This window comes from Vanacampus margaritifer, chromosome 17, assembly GCF_051991255.1.
Source record: "Vanacampus margaritifer isolate UIUO_Vmar chromosome 17, RoL_Vmar_1.0, whole genome shotgun sequence".
NCBI lineage: Eukaryota > Metazoa > Chordata > Actinopteri > Syngnathiformes > Syngnathidae > Vanacampus > Vanacampus margaritifer.
Genome location: NC_135448.1, coordinates 13,421,399 through 13,445,952, shown reverse-complemented (window position 1 = coordinate 13,445,952; position 24,554 = coordinate 13,421,399). Strand labels below are relative to the sequence as shown.

At 40.5% G+C, this 24,554-nt stretch overlaps 1 protein-coding gene across 1 annotated transcript; it reads right to left on the bottom strand.

The window, feature by feature from the left end:
• Positions 1–18: 18 nt before the first annotated feature.
• Positions 19–13,364, bottom strand: mfsd2ab (MFSD2 lysolipid transporter A, lysophospholipid b). The gene is made up of 14 exons (XM_077548833.1): positions 13,124–13,364; positions 11,112–11,237; positions 10,194–10,318; positions 6,750–6,873; positions 5,488–5,566; positions 5,226–5,395; positions 5,057–5,147; positions 4,628–4,746; positions 4,434–4,517; positions 2,538–2,621; positions 2,338–2,450; positions 2,116–2,259; positions 1,659–1,835; positions 19–1,555 (listed from the first exon to the last, which is right to left on the bottom strand). The coding sequence occupies exons 1-14, from the start codon at positions 13,211–13,213 to the stop codon at positions 1,504–1,506; spliced, it is 1,578 nt and encodes a 525-aa protein (XP_077404959.1). The 5' UTR covers positions 13,214–13,364; the 3' UTR covers positions 19–1,503.
• Positions 13,365–24,554: the final 11,190 nt, after the last annotated feature.

The window sequence follows — 24,554 nt, the reverse complement described above, 5'->3', positions numbered from 1 at the left end:
CAGACTTTCACACAGGTTACTTTTCCAATACTGTACTATTTATTGTTTTCAAGCTCTTTTTTTCCTTCTCAAATAAACTACAATACAGAGTACACCATCACACTTGCAGCCACAAATATCAAAGGTATTTACAAGTTTACATACAGTATGTACATATACACAGAGTCATCATGCACACCAGGCGCGTGTGTGTAATCTATGTGTGTTTCTGTTTAGGGGATTAAAGCTCACACATTTAATGGGAGATTCTAACTGGGGAGAAAAGTTCAACTGCAGTTCCACAACCAAAAAAATATTGACATTAACAATGTACAAAAGATAAGTTTGTTGAGACAAAATTGTGTAATGTACAACATCCTCTACAAATTTTGCAAGGATCCTTGTATCAAATTAGTATGTCTTTTGTTTTTAAAGCAAAAAACTTCACATGGGTACCCCAACTGGGAACATGTCATAGATGTATGTATAACATAGGGCGCTGTATGTACACGTTTCCATATCAACGGATATGAATGAAGATCACAAAAAAAAGAACTCGATTCTACAAAACATAGGTGTATATACAGAAAGAAAACTCACATTCCCATCATCCGATTTTTTCCCTCCAGGTTTATGTGCATCTTTTTCTTCATTGAGTACAGACGCGTGAAAAGGCATGAAAATATTGATTTAGTTTATATCAATTCCTGCCTTGAATAGATTTCAAATACTGCAAAACGCGTCTGTTGTCCAAAATGCAAAATCAAAAACGAATAAATACTTAAATAATGCAATCACATATTCAGGTACTGGCTGTCGTCGCCTTTTAGCTCAGTGTTCAGTCGGGGGGGGGGGGGGGGATTACTTTCCCATTCATCAGTAGCTGTTCTATACATATTAGTAGCAAATCTGTTGTAGTGGTTTTACTTAATTGAGAAAAAAAAAAAAACTTCAAAAGTGTTCCTGGTTTGCCGTTGGATTGGGATGAGAATAATCAGGCTTGTCATGACAAATAGTGTTAGTGACTCGAGAACAAGAATCTTGAAATGTCAGTTTGAAGTGTCAGTTTGTTTGGTTGTTGTTGTTGTTTTTTTGCTACTGAACTGAGCTAAGGCACAGACGCTGTTTGTTCAAGTTTCAGGCTGCTCGCACAGTGCTCAAAGTCACTGGAGTAAAAAAAAAAATAATAATTAAAAAAAAATTGGACGGAAGCTGGATTTTTGTGCACTAGCACAGAATCACTAAAAACGAAAAAAGGTTTTGGCAGTACAAAACAAGACCTGACTGAGCAAACAAACGTGTAAATTGTCAGGGTTGTGTTGGCACATTTTGGAGCCTTTTGAAAGGAAATAGCAGCAGCAGCAGCAGCAGCAAGCAAGAGCATTGCCTGGACAAGGCAGTGTAAGTTGAAGGCGGGCCAAAGTCACTTGGTCCCGCCCAGTGCAAAATGCCAGGTGCTTGTCTTGATTTGTCGGTGGGAAACACAAAACAAAACAAAAGAGGGGAAAGGGGAAAAAAAACACACTAGATCATCTTGGAAAGTTCTGTCGAGTCCGTTTCGGATTCTGCCTCATCCCTGTGAAGAGAAAAAAAAATGTCATCAAACTTAATGGCAATAAAAAAAAAAAAAAACTCAATGTCATTTGATTACTTTTCCAACTTTCAGACTGAAGGCTTACCTTAGCTCCTGGAGAATTTTCCGGTTGCATTGCCTCTTGTCCTCGTCAATGGGGTACGTGTACAGGATGACCAATCCGACCACGATGAGGAAAATGGGGGCGGCCGAGACCAGCACCTTCAGCGTGATGTCTACTTCCGTCGGCTGGGAGCAACCTCGGGAGATGTAGCCGGCAAAACTGAAAAACAGGGACGGGAAACAATGTTAAGACGGAGTCTTGTGATAGAAGCTTTGACACTATTCGAAGAAAACAAAAATCTGCTTTGATGTAGGATTTGTCAGATTTGGATTACTTTCAGCACTGTGCCTTGTGATGAGGAGAAAAAAAAATCTTGACACACATCCAGAGAAAAAATGAAGTTGAATCTCCAAAGCCCAGTTTTTCCTTCAAAACCCCCTCTTTCTATTGTTTGCCTAAGATGCATTGTTTATAACCTTGAAAAAAAAAAAAAACTTACTCCAAACTGAGAGTGGAGATGCCCAGTGAGACCCCAGACGCGAATTTGGTGAAGAAGACGTAGAAAGAGTAGAAGAGCGCCTCGTGGCCAGTGGCTTGGGGGTTTTGCACCTGGAAGTCGTCCACGACGTCGGGCAGCATGGACCTGATAAGACAAAAGAGCGTTTTGAGTCAGACATGTGTTGGTGATTTAAGAACGGACGGTGAGAGTTGGGAGTCTTACCAAGGAAGCAGGAAGGCGGCCGCCACGCTGACCCCGGCGGCGAAGGAGACGAAGTAGGTGACTATCAGGTTGCTCTTCAAGCACACCACCAGGATCATGAAGGGAACCGCACACTGCAGAGGAGACGCACATTCAGGCGCTGTTCTAATTTTCGCATCTGCACTTGTTTTTAATCGAAGATGTCGCATAAAGGTCCTTACCAAGGTACCGACGTAGACAGCTGTCTTCTTCCCAAATTTGGTGAGGAACCACTGCCAGAATGGGATGGTGAGAGTGGCCGAGAGCTGTGACATAAGGGGGGGACATGTTCAGTACACTCCGGTTATCCAACACGTTTCCCCATCAGTGCACGTGAAAAGCTCTCAGTACAAGCAACAAGGTATGAATGAGCCTGCGTGATGTTACGCAACACTGACATGACAATGGATGCATTCACCGAGATCTTCAACTTTCGTGGGTGTGAGGATATTGGGTGAATTTTTAAGACACTATTACATGTGTAGATATAATAATGATGTATGTGTGAGTTAAAATGGTAGTTAGTGATTGTTTACCTTAAAAGGTAATTGCTAGCGCACTAATGCTAATCGCAATTGCTAACCATTTAGCGTACGCTAGTTTTATTGGTGTTTAATTATGCTCATGCACAAAAGATAGTTAATTAGTAGTTATATCCACTCAATTCAGCTCCTGTAGATGTGATGTATGTGGGAATTAAATGGTTGTTTGTTTACCTTAAATGGTAATTGCTAGCGCGCTAATGCTAATCGCAATTGCTAGCCATTTAGCGTACGCTAATTTTATTGGTGTTTAATTATGCCCATGCACAAAAGATAAGTAATTAGTAGTTATATCCACTCAATTCAGCTCCTGTAGATGTGACGTATGTGGGAATTAAATGGTTGTTTACCTTAAATGGTAATTTCTAGCGCGCTAATGCTAATCGCGATTGCTAACCATTTAGCGTACGCAAATTTTACTGGTGTTGAATTCTGCTCATGCACAAAAGATAAGTAATTAGTAGTTATATCCACTCAATTCAACTCCTGTAGATGTGACGTATGTGGGAATGAAATGGTTGTTTGTGTTTGTTTACCTTAAATGGTAATTGCTAGCGCGCTAATGCTAATCGCGATTGCTAACCATTTAGCATACGCGAATTTTATTGGTGTTTAATTATGCTCATGCACAAAAGATAATTAATTAGTAGTTATATCCACTCAATTCAACTCATCTAGATGTGATGTATGTGGGAATTAAATGGTTGTTTGTGTTTGTTTACCTTAATTGGTAATTGTGCTAATGCTAATCGCAATAGTTAACAGTTTAGCATAGGTGAATTTTGTAGGTTTAATAATACATATTTACAGAAGTTAATAAATAATGCGTACTGATAATTGTAGCCATCCGATTCAATTGGGGGGGGGGGTATTATTTAATGCAATAATCGATAGGGTAATCACACATTTTAAAAAGACTCAATAGTGTCAGCCCTAGAAAACAATGTTATTTTTCCCACCCCTCTGTGTTTCAAATTTCCTTTGGGGATCAGCACCGTGTTTGCGTTTCATCCCAGCAGGAACGTCTTCTGACAAACTGCCTTTCTGAGTGTTGGGTTTATTTAGCCAACATGATTAGCGAAGATTAGCGAATAAAGTCATCTGGATAAATAAATTCCTCGTCGGCTCCGTAATCCTTACCATGGAGCAAAGGATCAAATTGCGTAATCTGCTCAACCCTGTTAACCTGGCCTCGCTCGCCCCCTTTAGCTTGGTCTGTCTTCTACAGTGGATTCATGAAGTTTAATAGCAGACTAATGTTTTTTTTTTTTTCTCCCCCAAGGGTTGCAGAGAGGCTTCTTGTCCCTCTGTGGGAATAAGATGGCATTCACAGGCCCGGGTCTCGCATTATGCTAATGGACAGTGAGAACACTGTGGCGCTCTGATGCGAGTACAGACCAGCTTTGTGACTGCGCACAATTTATGTGCAAGACCTTTCCGAGGGAAGTCTTTGGGAGATTGTCACGGCAACAGCCTACCTGAAACAACACCTGCCTTCTATGAGGTGTGCGTGTGTGTGTGTGTGTTTGGACTCACCATGATCACCAGCAGAATATTCTGGAAGTCGTTTCGGAAGCCCAGGGTGTAGCTGCAGAACAGAGCGAAGTTGCCCTCCAGGAGCTGCCGAATAAACAAACGATTAGTTGAGAAAAATGAGAGGGGGAAAAAAATCGGCTAACTGTAGATGTAAAAAAAAGGAAAAAAAAAAAGGATTTTGGGTGTATGCGTACCATGAACGCCAACGAGGTGAAGAGGAAGACCATGACCAGCTTGGCGTAGGGTCCATGTCCCATCACCAGCTTGATGCCTTGGAGGAACGACAAGGGCTCCGCTTTGGGACGGCTGGACTCTAAAGGGGGGGGTTAACATGAGTCTCATCACTGGTCATGAGACCTGTAATTTATTTAAAGCCTCACTTATTCTTGTCAAGTGCAGCTGGAAGTGGTCACATACAAAAAGGCACATGCTGGTTTACAATCAGGAAGTTCAAGAACTGGGCTGTTCCCAGTTATTCAAGCCAAATAAACATTTACGGGTAACTTTGTTTTTCCTGGGGAAGTTTGTTTGCTTTAATCACTGATATAAATCCCAAACACTATTTGAAGCAACTCCTTAACAGCTGATCTTGATCATTTTGGAACACAGTTTATTGACATTACCTTTTTGCTCTTTCACGCCAAAGAACAGAACAATGGCGCAGAGGACGTAGATTAAGCAGATGACACCAGAGGCAATCATGTAGGCGGCTCTCTGTGAGAGGGAAAACGAGAAGTGAGCCAAAAACAATCCAGATTGTGCTTCCTGAAATCCAACAATAAAATTGCGTACCGTGTGTTCCAAGGAGATGACGTGGTCCGTTCCGTTGAGGCCGAAGGAGGAGTTGCTCATGCCCGCCAAAATTTCCCCCGGTCCCGGGACGCAGGGCGCGTTGGCCATGCCCACTATCTGGCCCTGGATGGCGGTACCGACCACAGTGCCCAGAACTTCAACTGTCATCCCTTATTGGGGAGTAAAAAAAAAAAAAAAAAAAAAAAATGATCAGGATTTCTTCTATCCTCAGGAAACTCATTAGGAACACAATGCTACTCACTGTAAGCTGTAGCAGAGTCTCTTTCTTTTTGCTCAGAGCTGATGAACATGGTGAGGGCGGAATACGGCACATGGAAGCACTGAAATGGACATGTGACAGGAAGACATCAGACACATTTTTATACTTGTGGGCCATACACTTTTAAATGAATGTATTCCATGAGGCATTTCCGCTTAATCGGCTCTACAATAGACGTAGTCAGAGAAGATCTAATGTTCTTCAAAAGTGATCTCTCTCCAATGATTTTCACAGAATTCACTCATTACTGTATTTGTGATATTCTTTAACTTCAGTTCAGGCAGGGATGTTTTTTTTCCCCACTGAGGGCAACAACATGCAATAAAATAAATAAAAGGAGGGGCCATTTCACTCTGTCTTAATGAAGCACGCTAAAACCAACTGTACTTTAAGTCAAAATGCTAAGTGGCTACATACATTTAAAAGAGTGACAAGGCATATAGGCTTTTTTATTTATGATATCCAGCATGCACTCATTTCACTTTTTCCAGACCCAATATGAGTACTTGTAATTGAGTACTCAACATTATCGAGTACCAATACCTGTGAAAAACATTTTATCTTGCATTTGTGGTGAAAATGTGTTTTATTTTTATCGAATATTGCATAAAAACGCAAACCAGTGACAGGGCTTAAGGAATTGCCCAAGCGGAATTCGGCCATTTTGCAGAGCCTAATGAGTACAGGCGTACAGCATCTCTCTATTATTTCAAGAAATATTATAATGTCAAAATAAGTCACTTTTATCATTTTTTCCTCATGTTTAAAAAAATATATATCCTAAAAAAAAACGTTTATTTATGTACATAATACATAGTGTGTGACACCTTAAAACAAATAAATGAAACATTTTAGAATTGTGAATGCGATATTCAACTTTTTTGTTTTTGTTTAAAAAAAAAAGTAAATACTTTATCTTGTTATATTCAACATGCATTTTTTTTTATTAAAAATGTGAAATCTTGTAACAGTCAATGTGTGGCTAAAATTTTTGATCTCGTTATATTCGATATTTAAAAATGTAAAAAAAACAAGGTGAAATTTTCTAACAGTCAACATGTTTTATTGTGTTTACTTTCTTGCGACCCTCTGATGCAGGCTGTGTTCAAATGTAACATTTTAACAGACAGCTGGCCAATAATAATAATAATAATAATAATAATAATAATAATAATAATGAATCCTGCAGGCTACAAATTGACAAGCACATTTACTTGGAGGTGTTTTGTGTGGCTCATACTCACAGTTTGAAGGCTCTGGAAGAGACAGTAGAAGAAAAGGTACCAGATGACTTTTTTGTCCTCAAAGGGGGGCACGTACCAAATTAGGAAGTAAGAGACCACTGCCACAGGAGTCGAGATCACAATCCTGAGGAAATAAGAAAAGAAAAAAACTGCATGGATGAAAAGGTACACGCACGAGGGGGCTCATTACACAAAGTTCATTCAAAGAGCATCTTCCATTCAATCGTTGCCAAGTGCTAAGCAGTGCGGTTTGGTTCTGACACGGCACTGTACGTACACACACACGATGGAATTCGATAATTGAATGATGCTCGAGCAGCGTGTGAATCACCTTGTGCTAGAACCCTGCAACATATTATGTCCAGAGGTGATTTTAAAGAGGTGACTTTAGTATGCGCAACTTCAGCAAAAAACCTGTTGGCCCTCTGACCAACATTCCCCAGTCATGCGTGGCACTAAAGGAAACCACACCTCTTACAGCCACCTCCAAACCAGGACATCCTTGATGATTCCTGGAAATGTTGTGTCACTTTCAGTCAGGTGAGTTATTTTGATCAGACACAATAGATGGCAAAAAATGCAATAGGAAAGATAGCGCCAGAAAAATGAGAGAGTTACAGCCTGTACTGGCACACCTGTTGAGTAATTGGGGCATGGCGTCTCTTAAAATAAATGTAATGTTCCCGAGTGGGAAGTTACAGTTGCAGCATCATTGCGATATTTCATCCATTCATCTATTTTCTGTGCTACTTATGCTATGCATGCTAACCACTGAACAACCAAATGCCAATTAGACTGATTGCATTGGGATGCAATAAATGAATGGTGTTGGGTGAAGGCGTGTCAAGGGGCGTTTCCACTGCATTAAGCGTCCTCTCTCCCCCCGTGCGTATGATCTGATTAACTGTACACTTGAGGGAGTGTCATCAAGTCGACAGCGGGTTCAAGCAGCTGACTCTCAGCGCCACATGAGCGACTATCAATTGATAACTTTCTTCATTTGGTCCGCGTGTGGCTTTCTGCGAAACGGCCTTGGATAGCGGTAAAGTGTGGAAGTGCAGTATAATCTCCTCGCTACGTGCAATTAAATATTTGTGTTTTGAAAAGCAAACAAATATATTTATTCATTTTAAACATATTCATTATTATCCCCTCTGGTATCAATACAGTCTCCGCATTTAAGAATTGAATCACACGTATGAGAATTTGGCAACGCTACAACATTCTGCACTGATAAGTCACTTGAACTCTAGTAACCCTCATGATGTGACTGAGGGAGAGAGAGGAAAAATATCAGAGGCCTGCACAGCTGCACTCTCATTGGCTCAAATCGATGGTGTGTTGTGGGCTGGACCAATCAAGAGGCTGCGCTCACCAGTCTACCCTCCCCCTTCCCTACACACTACCAAGGAATATGGAATGGCTGACGGCACCGCTTCAGCTGCGCCTTCTCCCCACGCTGGTCTTTGTCGAGTGACGTGGCCACAATACTTCCGAGCATGCCGGTGACTCCTCCACGCCCCTTCATGGGAAATGACCATTTTTTTGAGAAAATGTCTGGATGGAAATGGCATCAATGTTGCACTATTTTATTCCTAAATAGAAAAACCGAAGCGTCTTTTATCATGAGGAAACAATTAGCCTGGATTTACACAGCAGATCCAAGCATCAAGTCTTAAGGACAAGTCAACCTCAAAATTTTCTTGTCGCATGAAGCCTCGCCAATCCAAACACGACATTCTGATTAATATTGCATTTTGTGGAATATGAGTTAAAGCAGCAAAATCCTCCCGATTTACCAATCACAGGGGTCGGCCATTTTGCCACTTTCTGTCAAATTAAAATAACCATCACAGTTGCTCAGGTAACCACCAATCACGACTCACCTGCTACCTATAGCTGAGTCACAATTGGTCGTCACCGGTTATGTGAAGCTGAGCCGTGATTGGTTGTTACCCGAGCAACCACCAATCACGACTCACCTGCTATCTATAGCTGAGCCACGATTGGTCGTCACCGGTTATGTGAAGCTGAGCCGTGATTGGTTGGTTACCTGAGCAACTGCGATGTCATTATTAGTCGACAGCAAGTGACAAAATGGACGCTCCGGAGATGATTTTGCCATTTAACTCTTATTCCACAAACACAATATTAATAAGGTGCCGCGTTTAGACTCGTGGTGGCACATAACACACAGAAGGTAAAATGTCAGCTCCCTGCAGCCCCTTGTACTCTCCTTCACCTCTCTTACTAAAAAGGACAGTCGCCCTACAATTTACGCAAGTGTTGACAGCAGCCTGGCAGTCACCCCCCCCCCCCTCCGACACTCTACACTCAACTTTAATCACGTAACACCGTCATATAACCTTTTGGACGGGCGCAATGAAGGAACTGTCAAATCCAGACATTTTCCAGGCAGCCCCAGTGAACATTGAGGGGTAGCTTTAGCAGTGGGGATGGGGGGGGGGGGGGGGGGTCATGGTAGCATAGTTGTTACAAAGGATTGAGTTGTGACTATGAAGAATGGGACTTCATAGGAACAGAGGGAAAAAAATAACACTTTGTCGCTTGAAGGGAATGTGTGAAAATGCATTCGGTAAGTAGCAGATGGGGGTTATATTTACCAACGTCCATCTGAAGGCCTACCTGTGGGAAACGTGCAAGCGCAACACCTGCGTGGAGCTCCCCCACTTCATCATGACTCTACTCTTTTGAGTTTTGGCCGTGACGCCGTTTTAATGGCCGGGAAGCCACTGGCGGTTGTGCCCGCTATGAGGATGTGGGCATTGTAGTAATTGCGTGAGTGTGGCCTGTTGTAACCTCAGTTGAGATATGAATAGCAAAGAACTGTAGTTGCACAAGGTACCGCCCACTAATAACGTTGGAAGCATTATGTCTTTTCAAGTTCAACGTGGCGGGGTTCAACAGGATATTATAATTTTTTTATTGCTTGTATAAAAATGGTTGGGTCTCTGGTGTCCCTTCCTACCAGCCAAGTTTGAAATGTACCAACCCAGTCAATGTTTTGTTAGCAGCCTATTTTTGAAAATGTATCAAAAAGAGAGCCGTTTTGCAATGTTACAATTCATTATTATTATTATTTTTTTTTTTTTTTACAATAACAGAGATTCTCTGGCAGCAAGGATGGGCGAAGATCCAGCAGTTTCAAGCAACGGCCAGACTACAATGTCTGAAACATTGTCATGTCAAAGCCAAAAAGGTAAGCAGAGCTGCATTCAGTTTTGTTGGATGCACAAATTAGCTAGCAAACTGTGTTATGATAATTCAGATGAACTCCCTATGGAAATAAGAAATCTAAGATTCTCCGTGTTGTGAAGAAACCTTTGAACCTTTTTAAATTGTGAAAAAAAATTAAAATAAATCTCCTTTAAGCCGAGCTAGCTGAGAAGTGACAAGTAAATGAGGAGATGTAAAAACACCTACCAGGGCAACATGCGTCCGAAACGTGTCCAGGGACTCCTTGAGACCAAGAAGCCCACTGTGGGGTCCGTTATCGCGTCCCATGCTCGGCCCACAAACAGGATGATTGAGGCGTAGAACGGATCCAGCTGGCAAAAGAGAAGATCATGTAAATCGACAGCACATTGAATCAAAAATGATGTTTCCTATTTGATATCACTGCTCACTGTACAAACTGCGCCACGCTGGGCCGCACAATAGATTCCTGACAACAATCTTCATAGGCAAATAAAGCTCAACCGTGGGGAGCCTTTGACTTTCCACTCCATTACATGCCACATGGCCTTGACCTTGGAGATTAGCGTCAAGACTCATTAAGGCCACTACCGGCAGCCATCCACGCTTGTGAAGTTAACAATATTTTCATTTTATGGTGGCGTAATGAATAACTTCTTTCTTTTGATAATTTTATAGCAAAAGGCTTTACGAGGGATGATAACTGTGCGTTAAGGAAATTCCGGGACAGAAATTTTACCACCAGACTCTCATCAAGCATTTGCCGATGTCTGAGAAATATTTCAGACATCTCACACTATCTAATTATCCAGTGGTGAGCGGTCTGGCCAGTACGGCCTTCCTCTGCTAGCCTTAACATCAGAAGCACCGACCTACATTCACCAATAATTTTCACAACAATCGGTCAGAGAATTTTTTTTTTATTTTTTATTTTTAACAAATCCGATTTCAAATTTGCCTCCAAAGCCACAATAACGTCAGCATTATTCTGTCCTCTGACTGGGGCCAAGTTTCACAAAATATTGATTCTGAGCTGCTCCAGATGATTTCAGTAGCACAGTTGCGTGCTATTATATACATTTGTATAGTATTGGAATGGTTAAAATATTTGTTTTTGTGTTGTGCAACAAGATGGATTCTACCAACCTGCGCTACATCCAGCAGATAAATCTGCAAAAAGAAGCCTAAGGCACATCCTGTGATCTGGTAGGGCGCTCCACCGATGGCGTAGCAGAGCTTGTTGCACACAGACAATTTGTTCTTGTGCTCGTGCTGAGGAAAGAAAACAAAATATTAAATCAACTTGAAAATAAAGAATTGGATCGACATATTGATGAGCTTTTAAAAGCGAAATCTGGTGTGCATTGAAGTGGCCTTAAAAGCATTTGCAGATGTTTCAGAATTCTGGCAAATGGCGGGATAGCTGGATCCACCCACACGCAACAGGAACAAACGTTTATTTATTCCCCTGTTTTTCTCCGTTTCTTTCCCAAAAATGTAAACTTAAGTCTCGCCTGGTTTAATCTGCTTCAAATGACACATTAAGACGCTGACATATTTGGCTTGCCAAAGTTTTTGAAAGCAATTGTGACTTGTGTTTGTCACCCTGTGAAGAAAAATCTATCTTGTTTTACTCGCTGAGCTGACAACAGGGATCTTTGTGCCTTAATTCCAGGGAATGAAAACACAGTTTTGTCCGAGCATGATGAGGGCACCTTGGCAGACCGACTGGCCTGCGCACCAGCACAACTCAAAAGCCTCCCTGACCCCCGCCAAGTATACACCCTCCTCGTTGACCAATCAAACATGCTTGCTTTTTGCACGGCCCAAATAACGCCCATCTTATTAAACCTGCCTATTCTTTCGCTTGCAATTGATACGCATTCGGGGGGGGTGAAATGATAGCGCCTCTTGTTTGACTACAACAAAGCTGAACAAACCCTCTTAATACAACTAAAGCAGTAAGTTCAGGTGACAAAAAACACTGCAACTAGATACTGGTACGATTCAAAGTTGACTAAAGTGATTTCAATTTGAGTGACAACTGGGTCATGGTCACCTTGGGAATTATGTTGTCCATAGAAAAGATCATATCAGTTCATGACTTCACGGCCACGGCTATAACTACTTCCTGTCAGAGTATTGATGTCTTCTAACAAATCGAGAAAAGGTATGAGAACGCGTAGGCAAAAGTTATTCTTTTTACATTTGGGTAATAAATGTGAATGGAAACGACATGTGAACTTCATGCTCTCTTAGCGACACGTCGCCTTCAGCTGTCAGGGGGGAAAAAAATAGGGAACTCCCAACCACAACTGCATGGTAGGTATCATGCTAATTTTACTACTAGATTGTACATTATTTGCTTAATAAAACATACATGCGTTTGAGAATTAAAAATACATATATTTAAGATGGTTACCGATAGAAACGACAACGATAAGTAAAATAAATAAATAAAAAACACTTGTGATCAGCACTTGAACGCAGCATCTATCCAGTAATTAAGATGCTGATTTAATTTATACCGGGCGTCAATTTATACAATAAAGCTCTAAAACACAGAAGCCCATTATTTGACATTTGAATGGGGGGGCACATCAGGCCAGCTAAAAGAAGAAAAGGGACATTTTAAGGCTTTAAATTTAAATTTAGCTCTGGGGTGACTCGGGTAACGACTAGTTTAAAACCACAGGTCTTTGACCACACAAGAAAACAGCAATTATGTGTTTATTGTTTGCTGCTGTCTCCGAGGATTTCTTTTTTTTTTTTAAGCATATTTGAAGAATGTCATGACTATGGATATTACATTTAAAAAAAAAAAAAGTGGGGGGGGGGGGATCTTTCAGTAACACCGGCTGGAATTTCAATGTGGAATTAAGCTTTTGATTCATTTGTCACCGTTTTAAATGTAATATGAACGAGAATACAACCGTGAAAGTATCACAATGTGAAACGTGCGGCGAGTATCGAATCAATGAATGAGACACTCCCTTTTGAAAATGACAAATCCAACTAACCGGCGTGCTCAGCTCTTTCATCCAAAAGCTCATTTCCCTCCATTAATACCAACAAAACGTGTTCGTTGAACTAAAACCAAGCCAAATATTTTGCCATTCAAAAAAAGGACAAAAGGAAGGGGGGAAAAAAGTACCTACCTTTTTAGCAAACGAAATGCTATCAGAGTTGCCAGGTTTACTCAATAAACTGGCGTTCGAATATTGTTCTCCTCCTTCTCCCTTGGCCATATCACAATTGCTGCCTCGTCGCGTTATCTTAGCTAATTCAATTAAAAAAAAAACCTTTCGGATAAGCTTGAGACGTAGTTCGATGTAGAATGGCGTGGAATCTGATAGTAAAGTGAGAGGATGCGCATAAGGTGGACGAAGTCGTTTTTAGATCTCCCCGCCCATTTGAAACGTATCACCCCACACTAGGCCGCGCCCCCTTTTTACACGTCACGTCGGCATGGGCACTCGCGTGGCCTGATCTCAGTATTACCGATACATATGACTCGACTAATAAAGTAAAAATAATAAGTAAATAATAAAATATAAATGAAAGATGGATAGATAGATAGATAGATAGATAGATAGATAGATAGATAGATAGATAGATAGATAGATAGATAGATAGATAGATAGATAGATAGATATCCAAGTGCGTAATCAATCATCTTGGCCAGAGGCTAATAAAATAGACGTTACAAAGAAGCACTACCGTATGAGAGGTAATCCATGATTTCAAATTACACCCTGTACCCCCTCCCCACTGACTCATAAATAACCAGTTCCATCATTTATGACATGTTGTGCTACAAAGTGGTTGACAAAGAGTTAATGCATCAAAGCACATTATAGCAGTCCCAAGATACCATGAAAATATGCCACCAAGGGGGTATCCGGCCAGCCAAGTGATGATATCCGAGCAATCTGATTGGATGTCTCGTAGTGGTGCCATGTTAGAACTGCTGCACCGTTCTTGCATTCTTGCAGTTGGGGGGGAGATCTGAGATATCAGAGCGAATAAGATGAGAAGTACTGATTTTCCTTTCAGATCTCATAATTAAGGGCAGTTCTGAATGAATAGAACAGAGCTCATCTGCGACCCTAATGAGGACAAGAAATATAGAAAATGGATGAATTGATCATGATCAATAAAATTGATATTTGGAATATTTATGCTAAGAAGTTTCCTCACATCGATCATCGAATGTGAAGGAAAAAAACAAGTGTTCATCCATAAAGATCATATTTTCACTTGTGGGGGCAGCACTTCAGTCATGAAAATTAGCCTCACCCAAATTATTTGCAAACAAGCAATCAAACGCAAACTTGCTTGTAGCTAAATGAAGTTCAACTGCATATGTAAACATATTTGCGTTAAATATGTCCCAGAAAAACAAGGTCCCTCATGTTTCAACTATTCAGTTCAAAGTGTCGCTACTGGACTTTAATGTTGTGTAGAAACCTCAAAATTCCACATTCTCGGTTGAAAAATTAGTAGCTTTTCTCATGTGGCTTTTTCGTCGGCTTTTTTATTTGCTAAGCCTCCTCAGCTCTGGCTAAGAAGCCGAGCATGTCTAAGTTCTCAATTTAGCTGAGCATACATGCCATGAAGTGGACGGCGTCCAAGTACCGTGCACACAAGTTGCTACTGTCTGTGTGCAGATAGGAGAGACGTACAAATGTGCAATGTGTGATGTTGACTTTACTTGACCGCCTCCCTTTGCACAAATATGCTATACGTTGCGTTATCTATGTTAAAGATGCGTTTGTTTGTTGATATGCAGCCAATAATTAAATAATTAAATTAAATAATAAGAAAGTCTGAGTTATGTGTCAATGTGTCAACATGCTGCAGATTAGATAAGCTTTTATTGACTGCGACAGATTGTGTTCGTAAATGTATCTGAAAACAAACCCTGCTTTGCTAATGAATGAATGCAGCAAACGCCCACCCGGGTCGGCGGCCATCTTGGCCAATTGATTAGGTACGCCCAGGATTCTCGCCACTCTGCTTGCCCAGGGCGGCGGCCATTTTGGCCATTTGATTAGGTACGCCCAGGATTCTCGCCACTCTGCTCGCCCAGGGCGGCGGCCATTTTGGCCAATTTATTAGGCACAGCAAGGATTCTCTCCCCTCCGCCCAGCTTTTATTGACTGCGACAGATTGTGTTCGTAAATGTATCTGAAAACAGACCCTGCTTTGCTAATGGATGAATGCAGCAAACGCCCACCCGGGTCGGCGGCCATCTTGGCCAATTAATTAGTTACGCCAAGGACTCTCTCCCCCTGACCCACCCGGGTCGGCGGCCATCTTGGCCAATTGATTAGGTACGCCCAGGATTCTCGCCACTCTGCTCGCCCAGGGCGGCGGCCATTTTGGCCAATTGATTAGGTACGCCCAGGATTCTCGCCACTCTGCTCGCCCAGGGCGGCGGCCATTTTGGACAATTAATTAGGTACACCAAGGATTCTCGCCCATGGCGGCGGCCATCTTGGCCAATTAATTAGTTACGTCAAGGACTCTCTCCCCCTCACCCACCCGGGTCGGCGGCCATCTTGACCAATTGATTAGGTACGCCCAGGATTCTCGCCACTCTGCTCGCCCAGGGCGGCGGCCATTTTGGCCAATTGATTAGGTACGCCCAGGATTCTCGCCCATGGCGGCGGCCATCTTGGCTACTTGATTAGGTACGCCAAGGACTCTCTCCCACTCGCCCACCTGGGTCGGCGGCCATCTTGGCCATTTGACTACTATTAAAATTACTACAACTACAAGCACTACTTATATTAGTACAAGTACTACTTACTACTACTTACTACTACTACTACAAGTACTTGCTACTACTATACTACTACTACTATGTCTACAAGTACTACATACAGTACATGCGTGTTTCCACCTTGCAAGAGTCAGCAGTCCCATTCAAAATTTCCGCTGGAATTTTTCTAGTTGTGGTTCGGCATTCGTGAATTAACACGTGAAGAAACAAATAGTTTGTGCATCATGATGATTCAATAACATTCTGCTGCTCTAACTGCGGTATGCTTTTTGGCCACCAGGAAAACACGCTAACTACGTGTAGATATGATGGGATCGCCACAAAACGGCAAAAATAACACGGTGTTTTGATCAAAGAAGAAAGAATAAATGTCTGTGAGCAAAGGTAAACCTTCTCTGGATGCGTAGCTACCGTTTGTGTTCAAATAAAAATGGTTTAAAGGGTTATCTTTACCACAATTTTTTTTGCTAGTTTCGCTAGCTCGCTAACATTAAGCTAACGTAGCTAGCTATCGTAAGACAAACATAAATTTTGGTACAAATGAACCACCAAAACAAATACTTAGCTCTCCAAGTACCATCATAATGACCAAGATTACAATACCCTAACCTTGTAAACACTGAACAGGTAAATATTTAATTCAAATCTATTTTAATTAATAGCTAAATAGAACTGAACTGTACTTAAAATGTATACTTTATTTGAAAAGTAAATGGCTTTAAACAGGATGTATGTGTAACTTCAGCTTCAGTGTAATTAATATGTTTGATTGTTTTGTCTTTAACTCAGTGCTTCTTTTACCTGCCACTAGAGGGAGCCTGCATACCACTAGTGGTAGTCATAGTACACTTTTGAGAATCACTGATTATTTCTAGATAATTCTAAAAACTCTGGTTATATACGCACATTTTCTTGCTATTGCGACAGAATCCAAGGTAAATATATAATTTCTAAATTAAATGTACTATTAGTGTTGCATTTAACAGGGACATGGATATGCGAAGTGGTGATCTTCTTTTTAGCTCTGAGCTATTGCATGTGCCTACAGAACACGACATGTAACATCAGTAAAAGCAAAAAACAGATGTCATTCCAAGTGTATGTTAACATGCTCAAGCCATTGTTCTTCTAAAACAACATTGAAATAGGGCCTCTGCTCTTCTTGTACAATCATGCGCAAGCTAAAATATTTCGACAGTATTTGTGAACACACAATCGCTTGCTCAGGCTAATTTCATCATGATCAGCGAGACATTTTTTTTTTTGGGGGGGGGGGGGGGGGGGACAAACTACAAATTGCGACACCACTCTGAATCCCGAGAGGAGACGCTGTGGCAGAGTCAAGAAGCCAAAGAGGGAAAATAATGCAGGACAGCAGTCGATCTGTCATTATTGAAAGCCGTAGCAACCTATAATCGTCAATCCACCAACATTATTTTTACCGCATCTGCAAATTATTGACAAAAAAATCGCCTCCATTCTGATGACATCATGTTTCAATTAATCGCCAGATGGATGATTCGTAGTAAACAAATAAATGAAATAGTAAATATAATCTTAAATCTTTTCTTTACAACAGTAACAGTTTGATCTATCTGAGTTATTGGGCTATAAAATCACCATGACATTTGTTATTGCTTGGACTCCATTAGTCGAGCCCGGGATCGTCTGTTTAAATGCCTGTGCAAGTTGCCTTAGCGCCGGCCTATTTGTTTTTCCTGCTCCGCTGATATTTATGTTCGTGTGACGCCGCTTCAAACGAGTTAACAAGTTTGATGCACTGCCAAAAAAGCGATCTCGCTAGCCACGATGTCCGCTAACCAGCGGTTTAGCTGCAGTGTGTTGAGAAATACATGCCATACATGCTAGTTGCTAATCAAAACAGCAGCACCTAATGCTCGACCCCATTGTGCGCCCCGAGAGATTGGTTCCGCCCCCTGTGTGTCTGCCTCTGTCCTGCTTGACTAGATTTTGGCTCTTTGTCTTCATTTTTCCCCCTGGAACCAACATCTTCTTCCATATAAGGACATGCACTCAAGTAGTCAGCTCAAGGCCAATTTCCAAAGGAACCAGTGGGTGATAGAAATCAAACTCGACTGCACTCTATTGTATGCTGATGGCCACTAAGTCATTTCCCTTACTCGTTTCATTCGTTCCAAAAAGCTGGACTTGGCCTTTGGTCGAAGGAAACTGTGGCTTGTGACACTGCATGACTCGTTTATAGTCCTCGTGACCGTGCGTGCGATGTAACGTCGGCATGTATTTGTTGCCAAACACAGTCCGATGGCGCGCGCAGCGGACGGCGAGGCCAATGTGCTGCGTGCGTCATGTGGACCCAGCTGCGTGGTATACATAGCGATAGGTGGGATGGAAATTCACAAGGGGGGTGGGTGACATACACAAAGAATCAATGAGCATGAGTGCATGAGGGTATTTGAAGGGGGACTCGCTTGTTATGTTTCGAGGTATTTTCCCAAGTTGAGAAAACAATACATCAACTGACAGAAAAAGTCACATGACTGAATTCTACAAAAACCCGTACTGGATATGAGCCTGGTAAAAAATGTTGGCAGCTTTTATACCAAAGTCTGCAGTTTGCTTTGCGTAGCTTAGCTTCTGTTGTTTGTCTTGAAGCAGTTGAAGAGAAATGGACTGCAGTACATAGCCTCAACCAATAGAGGCGCTGTCATCCCATATAAATGTATGATTGCATTGCTAGTGTTGGGAAAGTTACTCAAGATCAGTAATTATTTTACCCTGTCATAAGTAGCTGGTTACTCATTACTTTAAGTTACTTTTGTCTTCTTGCACTCAATAATTGCATCCTTTCTCTCCAAAAGTCTTACTTTGCATGTTCAACATAAGCATTTTTTTCCCTCTTTTCTACAGTCTACGTTCTAAATTCTCATTCTCATTGTTGATTTAACTCATTAGGAGTCCATCTGATTCCATTTGTACCCTCAATTGAATTAAATGAACAATAAGAATTTTACTTTGTATGAATTCATAAACTGCTGACTAAATGAAACAGAACCCCCCCCCCCCCCCAAAAAAATGTTTCTGTATCCAGTCAGGAAGAAAGTATTAACAATTACTATTGAGGAAAAAAAAAAGTAAATGTAATGTTATTACTCAAAATTTTGAAGTTATTTGCTACACTACCCTTTTCTGGGGAAAGTAATATTATTACCTTTTAGTTATTAGTTACTTTAGTTACTTTCCCGACACTGAATTGCCTTATATTACCACATATACAAAAAAAAAAGTATAGCTAATTTATTTATTTATTTTTAAGTGTAACAAAACAACTTTTCAACCACATATACAAAAAAAAAAAAGTATGGCAATTATTTTTATTTATTTTTAAGTGTAACAAAACAACTTTTCAACCACATATACAAAAAAAAAAGTATGGCAAATTATTATTTTTTTTTTAGTGTAACAAAACAACTTTTCAACCACATATACAAAAAAAAAAGTATGGCAGTTTTTTTTATTTATTTTTAAGAGTAACAAAACAACTTTTCAACCACATATACAAAAAAAAAAAGTATGGCTAATTTTTTTTATTTATTTTTAAGTGTAACAAAACAACTTTTCAACCACATATACAAAAAAAAAAGTATGGCAAATTTTTTTATTTATTTTTAAGTGTAACAAAACAACTTTCAACATCTCATATGTCATTATTGTTAAAAATGAAGACAAATTGCAACAAAACATAAAGTCGACGCAAATTATTTGCTTTAAGTTTGACACCACAGGCATATAATTTAGCCACTAAGGAATTGATTTAAAATGCACAATATGCCTCATTTACACACACACATTGGCCGGAATTCGGTCATGACCACCTTCCACCACTCCACAAACAACTCGACACCACAATGCACACAACCAAACCCGAGGTCCCAGTTGAGGGAAGTGACACGACCGCTTCAAAGTCTGTATTTTCAGACAGCCTGGCTGTCGTTGAACTTCACTGCTGTCAACAACAACTGACCGCTAATGTCATGTTTACTGAACATGGAAGGCTACTTCAGTTGAATGGCTGTCCGCAAATCACAATGGTGCCTAAATTGGGATATTTGTGCGCTAATTTGGTGTGCATTATAAGAACTCCCCAAAAAAAACAAGGCAAGCTCACTCTCAGGGCAAGATGTTCTTTTCACTGCAAGCATTGACCACAATAAGAAAGACGATCACTTCTACGGCTCTATAGCAAACACATCCTATTGAGAGGATATCTTAATCTGTGTTTTTTCTGTCAATAGTTCTCGCTGTGTATGTCTCCGGATTGAGTCTTGGTGGGACAATACAGACGCCGGGCCCCGGATCTCTGTGGGAAAAAGAATCCGAACAGGAGAATGGTGAGAAAGAATGTGAATGTGGCATACGGACGCACAACAGGTGCATTTTAGAGCACAACAAATAGTGTTGCCAACTCGCCAGTTAGGAAAGTAGCTATTAGCTGTTGCTAAATGATGTCATCGCTTAATTTCCATAATTGGCAAATTGTATGCAATTGTAATGGACGCTGTAAGAGAGAGGAATAATGTTGTGAGAGAGGAAAAAGTGAATGAAAAAACACCCTAAATATGTTTAGAACAAATTTTTAATTATTTTTTTTTTTTAGCTTTGAAATATAAAAAATATTTAAAAAAATGTCTTGTATTGTTAAATGCTAGAATATCACATTTAATCAAAAAACTGTTATGTGCAGAGTCTCCACAACACCAGAGAAAGTCGCTGGATTTGTCGGCGGTCGCATTTGGCAGGAAAAAAAAGTCGCCAATTTTAGCAAGAAAGTGGCCAAGTTGGCGACACTGTCAACAAACTATGCTAGGTTTCATTTGATGAGAAGAACAGAAATGTAGCTAAATAATATTGAGAGTAGATGAACATTGTCTGGAAAACGACACCAGTTTTAAAATCATCATGCGTGACAACAGCAAACTTTACATTATTTCCAAAAAGCGAACATTTGTGGAACCGGTGTCACCAAACAAATGATGTTGGATCGAGCATATTTGGGAATGAAAGTCAAATCCTGTCACTTTCGGTGAGTGACTCCAAAAGGTAAATAATTTATACTTAATTTATTTGACTGTGTTTTTTCCTCTACTCTTGAGGCCAGAGCCATAAAAATATTGCTTTGGCGCCCCCCGGTGGCATAATGGTGCAAAAGAGTTATGTTGAAGTCAGTTGAAGAGCTTCATTTAGACAAAAGTAGTACTTTGGCATCTATAAGGAATTATACACCTTTTTGGAGCAATTTTATGCTCTTTAACTTTATTTTAGTTTTATTATACATACACTGAACAACTTATTTTTATGCTTTTATGGCATTTAGGCAATTAAAATTTTTTTTTTAAAGAGTCACATTCATTTTCTTTATATTGTATTCCGAATTGATAAAATGTGAACAACTAAACGAGAAGATAAATATATTGAGTTTGTTCAAGTAAATGAAGTCCTATCTCATCTATTACAACACGTAAACACCAAAGGTGCTTGAACTATAATAACACTGCAGGTCAGACTCGGATACCCCCTTTTTTTTTCTTTTTCTTCTTTTTTTATTGGAGCCTCATGTACTCAGTGCCAGGGTCACACGGTGCCTGGGTAATGATTTAGCCGGAGGTCATGTCAGGCAGTTGAAGGTGTTTCTGACTGTTCAGGTACTCGATGCTCTTGCAATATGTAAAAATGTTCATGAAGTCTTTGTGTTGGATAGCTTGTTAAGTTTTATTAAATTCCTCGTCATGTGACCGATTGCATTTCTTTCCTGCCTTTGAGCAGCTGGTTATGGTTCTGCTCTCAGGAGGCACTCGGGGTTTATTTATCTCCAGAATGGAAACAGTGACGCAGACGAGTCTATGACCATGCGCACGGTGTGTAAAGTTTAGAGTCTAGACAGCCAACAAACTTGATGTTGACGGGTTCAATGCCACGTGCAATCAATTTTTTCGCAAACAATGTCGCATCACACAAAATTGATGCCAACAGATATACTCTAAAATGAAAAGTGTCATTTTCCCCCAACTCTGGTTATTTTCCATGTGCGACCGTTAGAGTAATAAAAGCGTTAACAATGGCCTCCCTGTCTGTCTGGAGATATACTTCCTGTTTTATTGCTTCCTTCTTCGTTATACATTGACTCAAGTAATATAGGTTTTGTTAACAACTACACATAACTGGGTTGTTTCTTGGTCCAGTTCTCTGGCTTCCACGCATGTATGGTTAATTGCAGACTGAATAGTCCATAGGGGTTATAATGTGCTCTATTGGGTTTAAGTCTGGATATTGTGTCAGTCGGGATACGCTGCAACTCCACCCGTGAGCCCAATGAGGACAAACATGCAAATGAAGTCATCTAAAATTTCTAATAATGGAACAATCACTGATGCCAGATTTATTCAGAAGTGCAGCTTCATATGTTGAGTTTTAGCATGTTTCCCGCCATATATTAAAAGCATTACACAATTTACACTCACTGGCAATTCAACATTTCACAATCAAATTTAAAATTTAAATAATGCTTTCCTGCATTCATCAAACAAGGACTTTTACCAGGTCACTGTATGAGTAAATTTCTGTCATCTATGCTGCGTTCTGTGTTCCTAGTTTATTTATACTGTACTGCAATATTTATCAATGTAAATAAAGGTCAAGGGGCGCAATCACGTTCGTGAAACAGGCGCTGTTGATGCATTCTTGCAACTCTGCTGCCACCTACTGGAATTTCTCTGAACTTACATCTTTGGAAATGAGACCAGTCAAGTTGGCTGCTGCACAGATTCGTGTTCAAAACTAGAAAAACACCAAATAAAATAGATTGTAATTTTAAAACATCACACTTTTATGTGGTAAATTGTATTAATTAATGTAGTTATTTTATATTAATTTGCTTAATTTTAATGAGCAGACATCTGTGTCGCAATAAGTTTCATTTGCAATATCATAGTCACATTTGTTCTTTGCTATATCACCTATTTCCTTTTATGAAAGAACATTACTATAATAATGATGAATAATAAATAATGTATGTATTTTTGGCATGCGTATATCTGTACTAACATCTTTTGACCAGCAGGGTGCAGTACAGCGCTACACACTTGTTACCACTAATCACTGCCTCTACAACTCTAGTTACAGTAACCCGTTTTTTTTGTTGTTGTATTTTGTACATTCTGTACTGCCAGTGCAGTTTAAAAATGACTCCTCATGTTAGTGGTGGACCTTGACTGGCATGCGTACGTCACATTCTCCCAGTCAGCACAGAGGCAATGCTTGTATGTAGGAGGAGACCTTGAGTTTGTTTTTGTTGGGATGCCTGCTTGCACATACCAAGGTTGTGAGACTCTTGGCATTTTCACACTTGCGATGTACAATTTCAAAAGTGTAAACCTGGTTTGGGTTTATAAGTTTCACAAGTACAAATTATTTTCTCTATGAGCATTTACTTTTTAAGCAACTCTCGAGTTCCCTGGTCGTCATGGTAATAAAAGCTGTTGACCCAGCAGTATTATGGCCTATATGTAAATTCTTCACACCAAGTTTCTCCAGACATGACTTGTGAAAATTTGCCAATTTCAAGCAACTACTGGACTACACAGATTAAGACTATAATATCAAATCCGAAAGTGAGATTTGGTAGATACACAGATTAGCGTTGGCTAACATCTCCACAAGTGGGTGCTCACTTTTTTTTCCCCACATTTAGACTTCAAGGTATCCATACTCACCATGGTGGCCCTTTTGTATCCGTTTTACAGTCAAGACCTAGAAATTATAAATTAGAGCCTGGTAACCACGGCAACTATAGATGAGACTGACTTGTGTCCAAATATTGTCGCTCCTCCTTTTGTTCACGCTCATATTCACTGATGTTGGCATTCAAGACAACATGGATAATTCATGTGACTTGCAGACAATGCTCCACTAATGAGGCTCATTAGCTGTGTCCAGTCGACCCCCCCACCCCCACCCCGCACCTTCCTCCCTCTGTCCTTTATCAGCATGTGCACCATGATTACTTCAGGGACCAAAAGGGAAGAGTTTGTCTTTGTCATCATAAACCTTGGCGAAGTGGGGGCGAAGTATTGAATAATGTCGTCGCTACCTGTGTGATTGACGGCGTGATTGATCACCGGGGGGCTCGGGTGGGAGGAGAGGGCAAGGGGGGGAGGATCGGATTGGAATGAGGATGGGAGGGGCAGAGGACTGATCAATCAGCGTGATTTGCCACCCTTGATGCGAGGTGTCCCTGGAGGACACTTCATCAGCGGGCTCGCGTGCGCACACGACACCAAGCCACGCATGTTGGAACCCACATGCGTGTATGTGTGTGGGCAGTCGTAAAGGAGCAAGACAGACACCTGCGCATAAAATTTTTTTTAAAAAAAATGCCAACACAGACAATTTTTTTTCAGCAAGAATGTCAGCATGAAGGAAATATCTTCAGATTCATGATAATGGGGCGGAGATAAATCTTAAAGGGGAAGTCATGTAAAAAAATAATAAAAAAAAAACCTTGTTGTATGCACCCCCACTAGTCTAATTACTGTCTTCTGATTAATACTGCTTTTGTAGAATATGAAGTGAGCAGAAAAATCCAGCTGTTTTTATCCATCCCAGGCGGCCATTTTGTCATTTGCTGTCGACTGAAGATGACATCTCAAGGAGGCAAAATGGAGCGCACTCTTGATTCATTCTCAACCAATGTTGTGGTCTATAGAATACGGTTTATGCTGTGTTGTTTAAACAATTACTCTAAAATGATTTTTTTTTTAAATGGT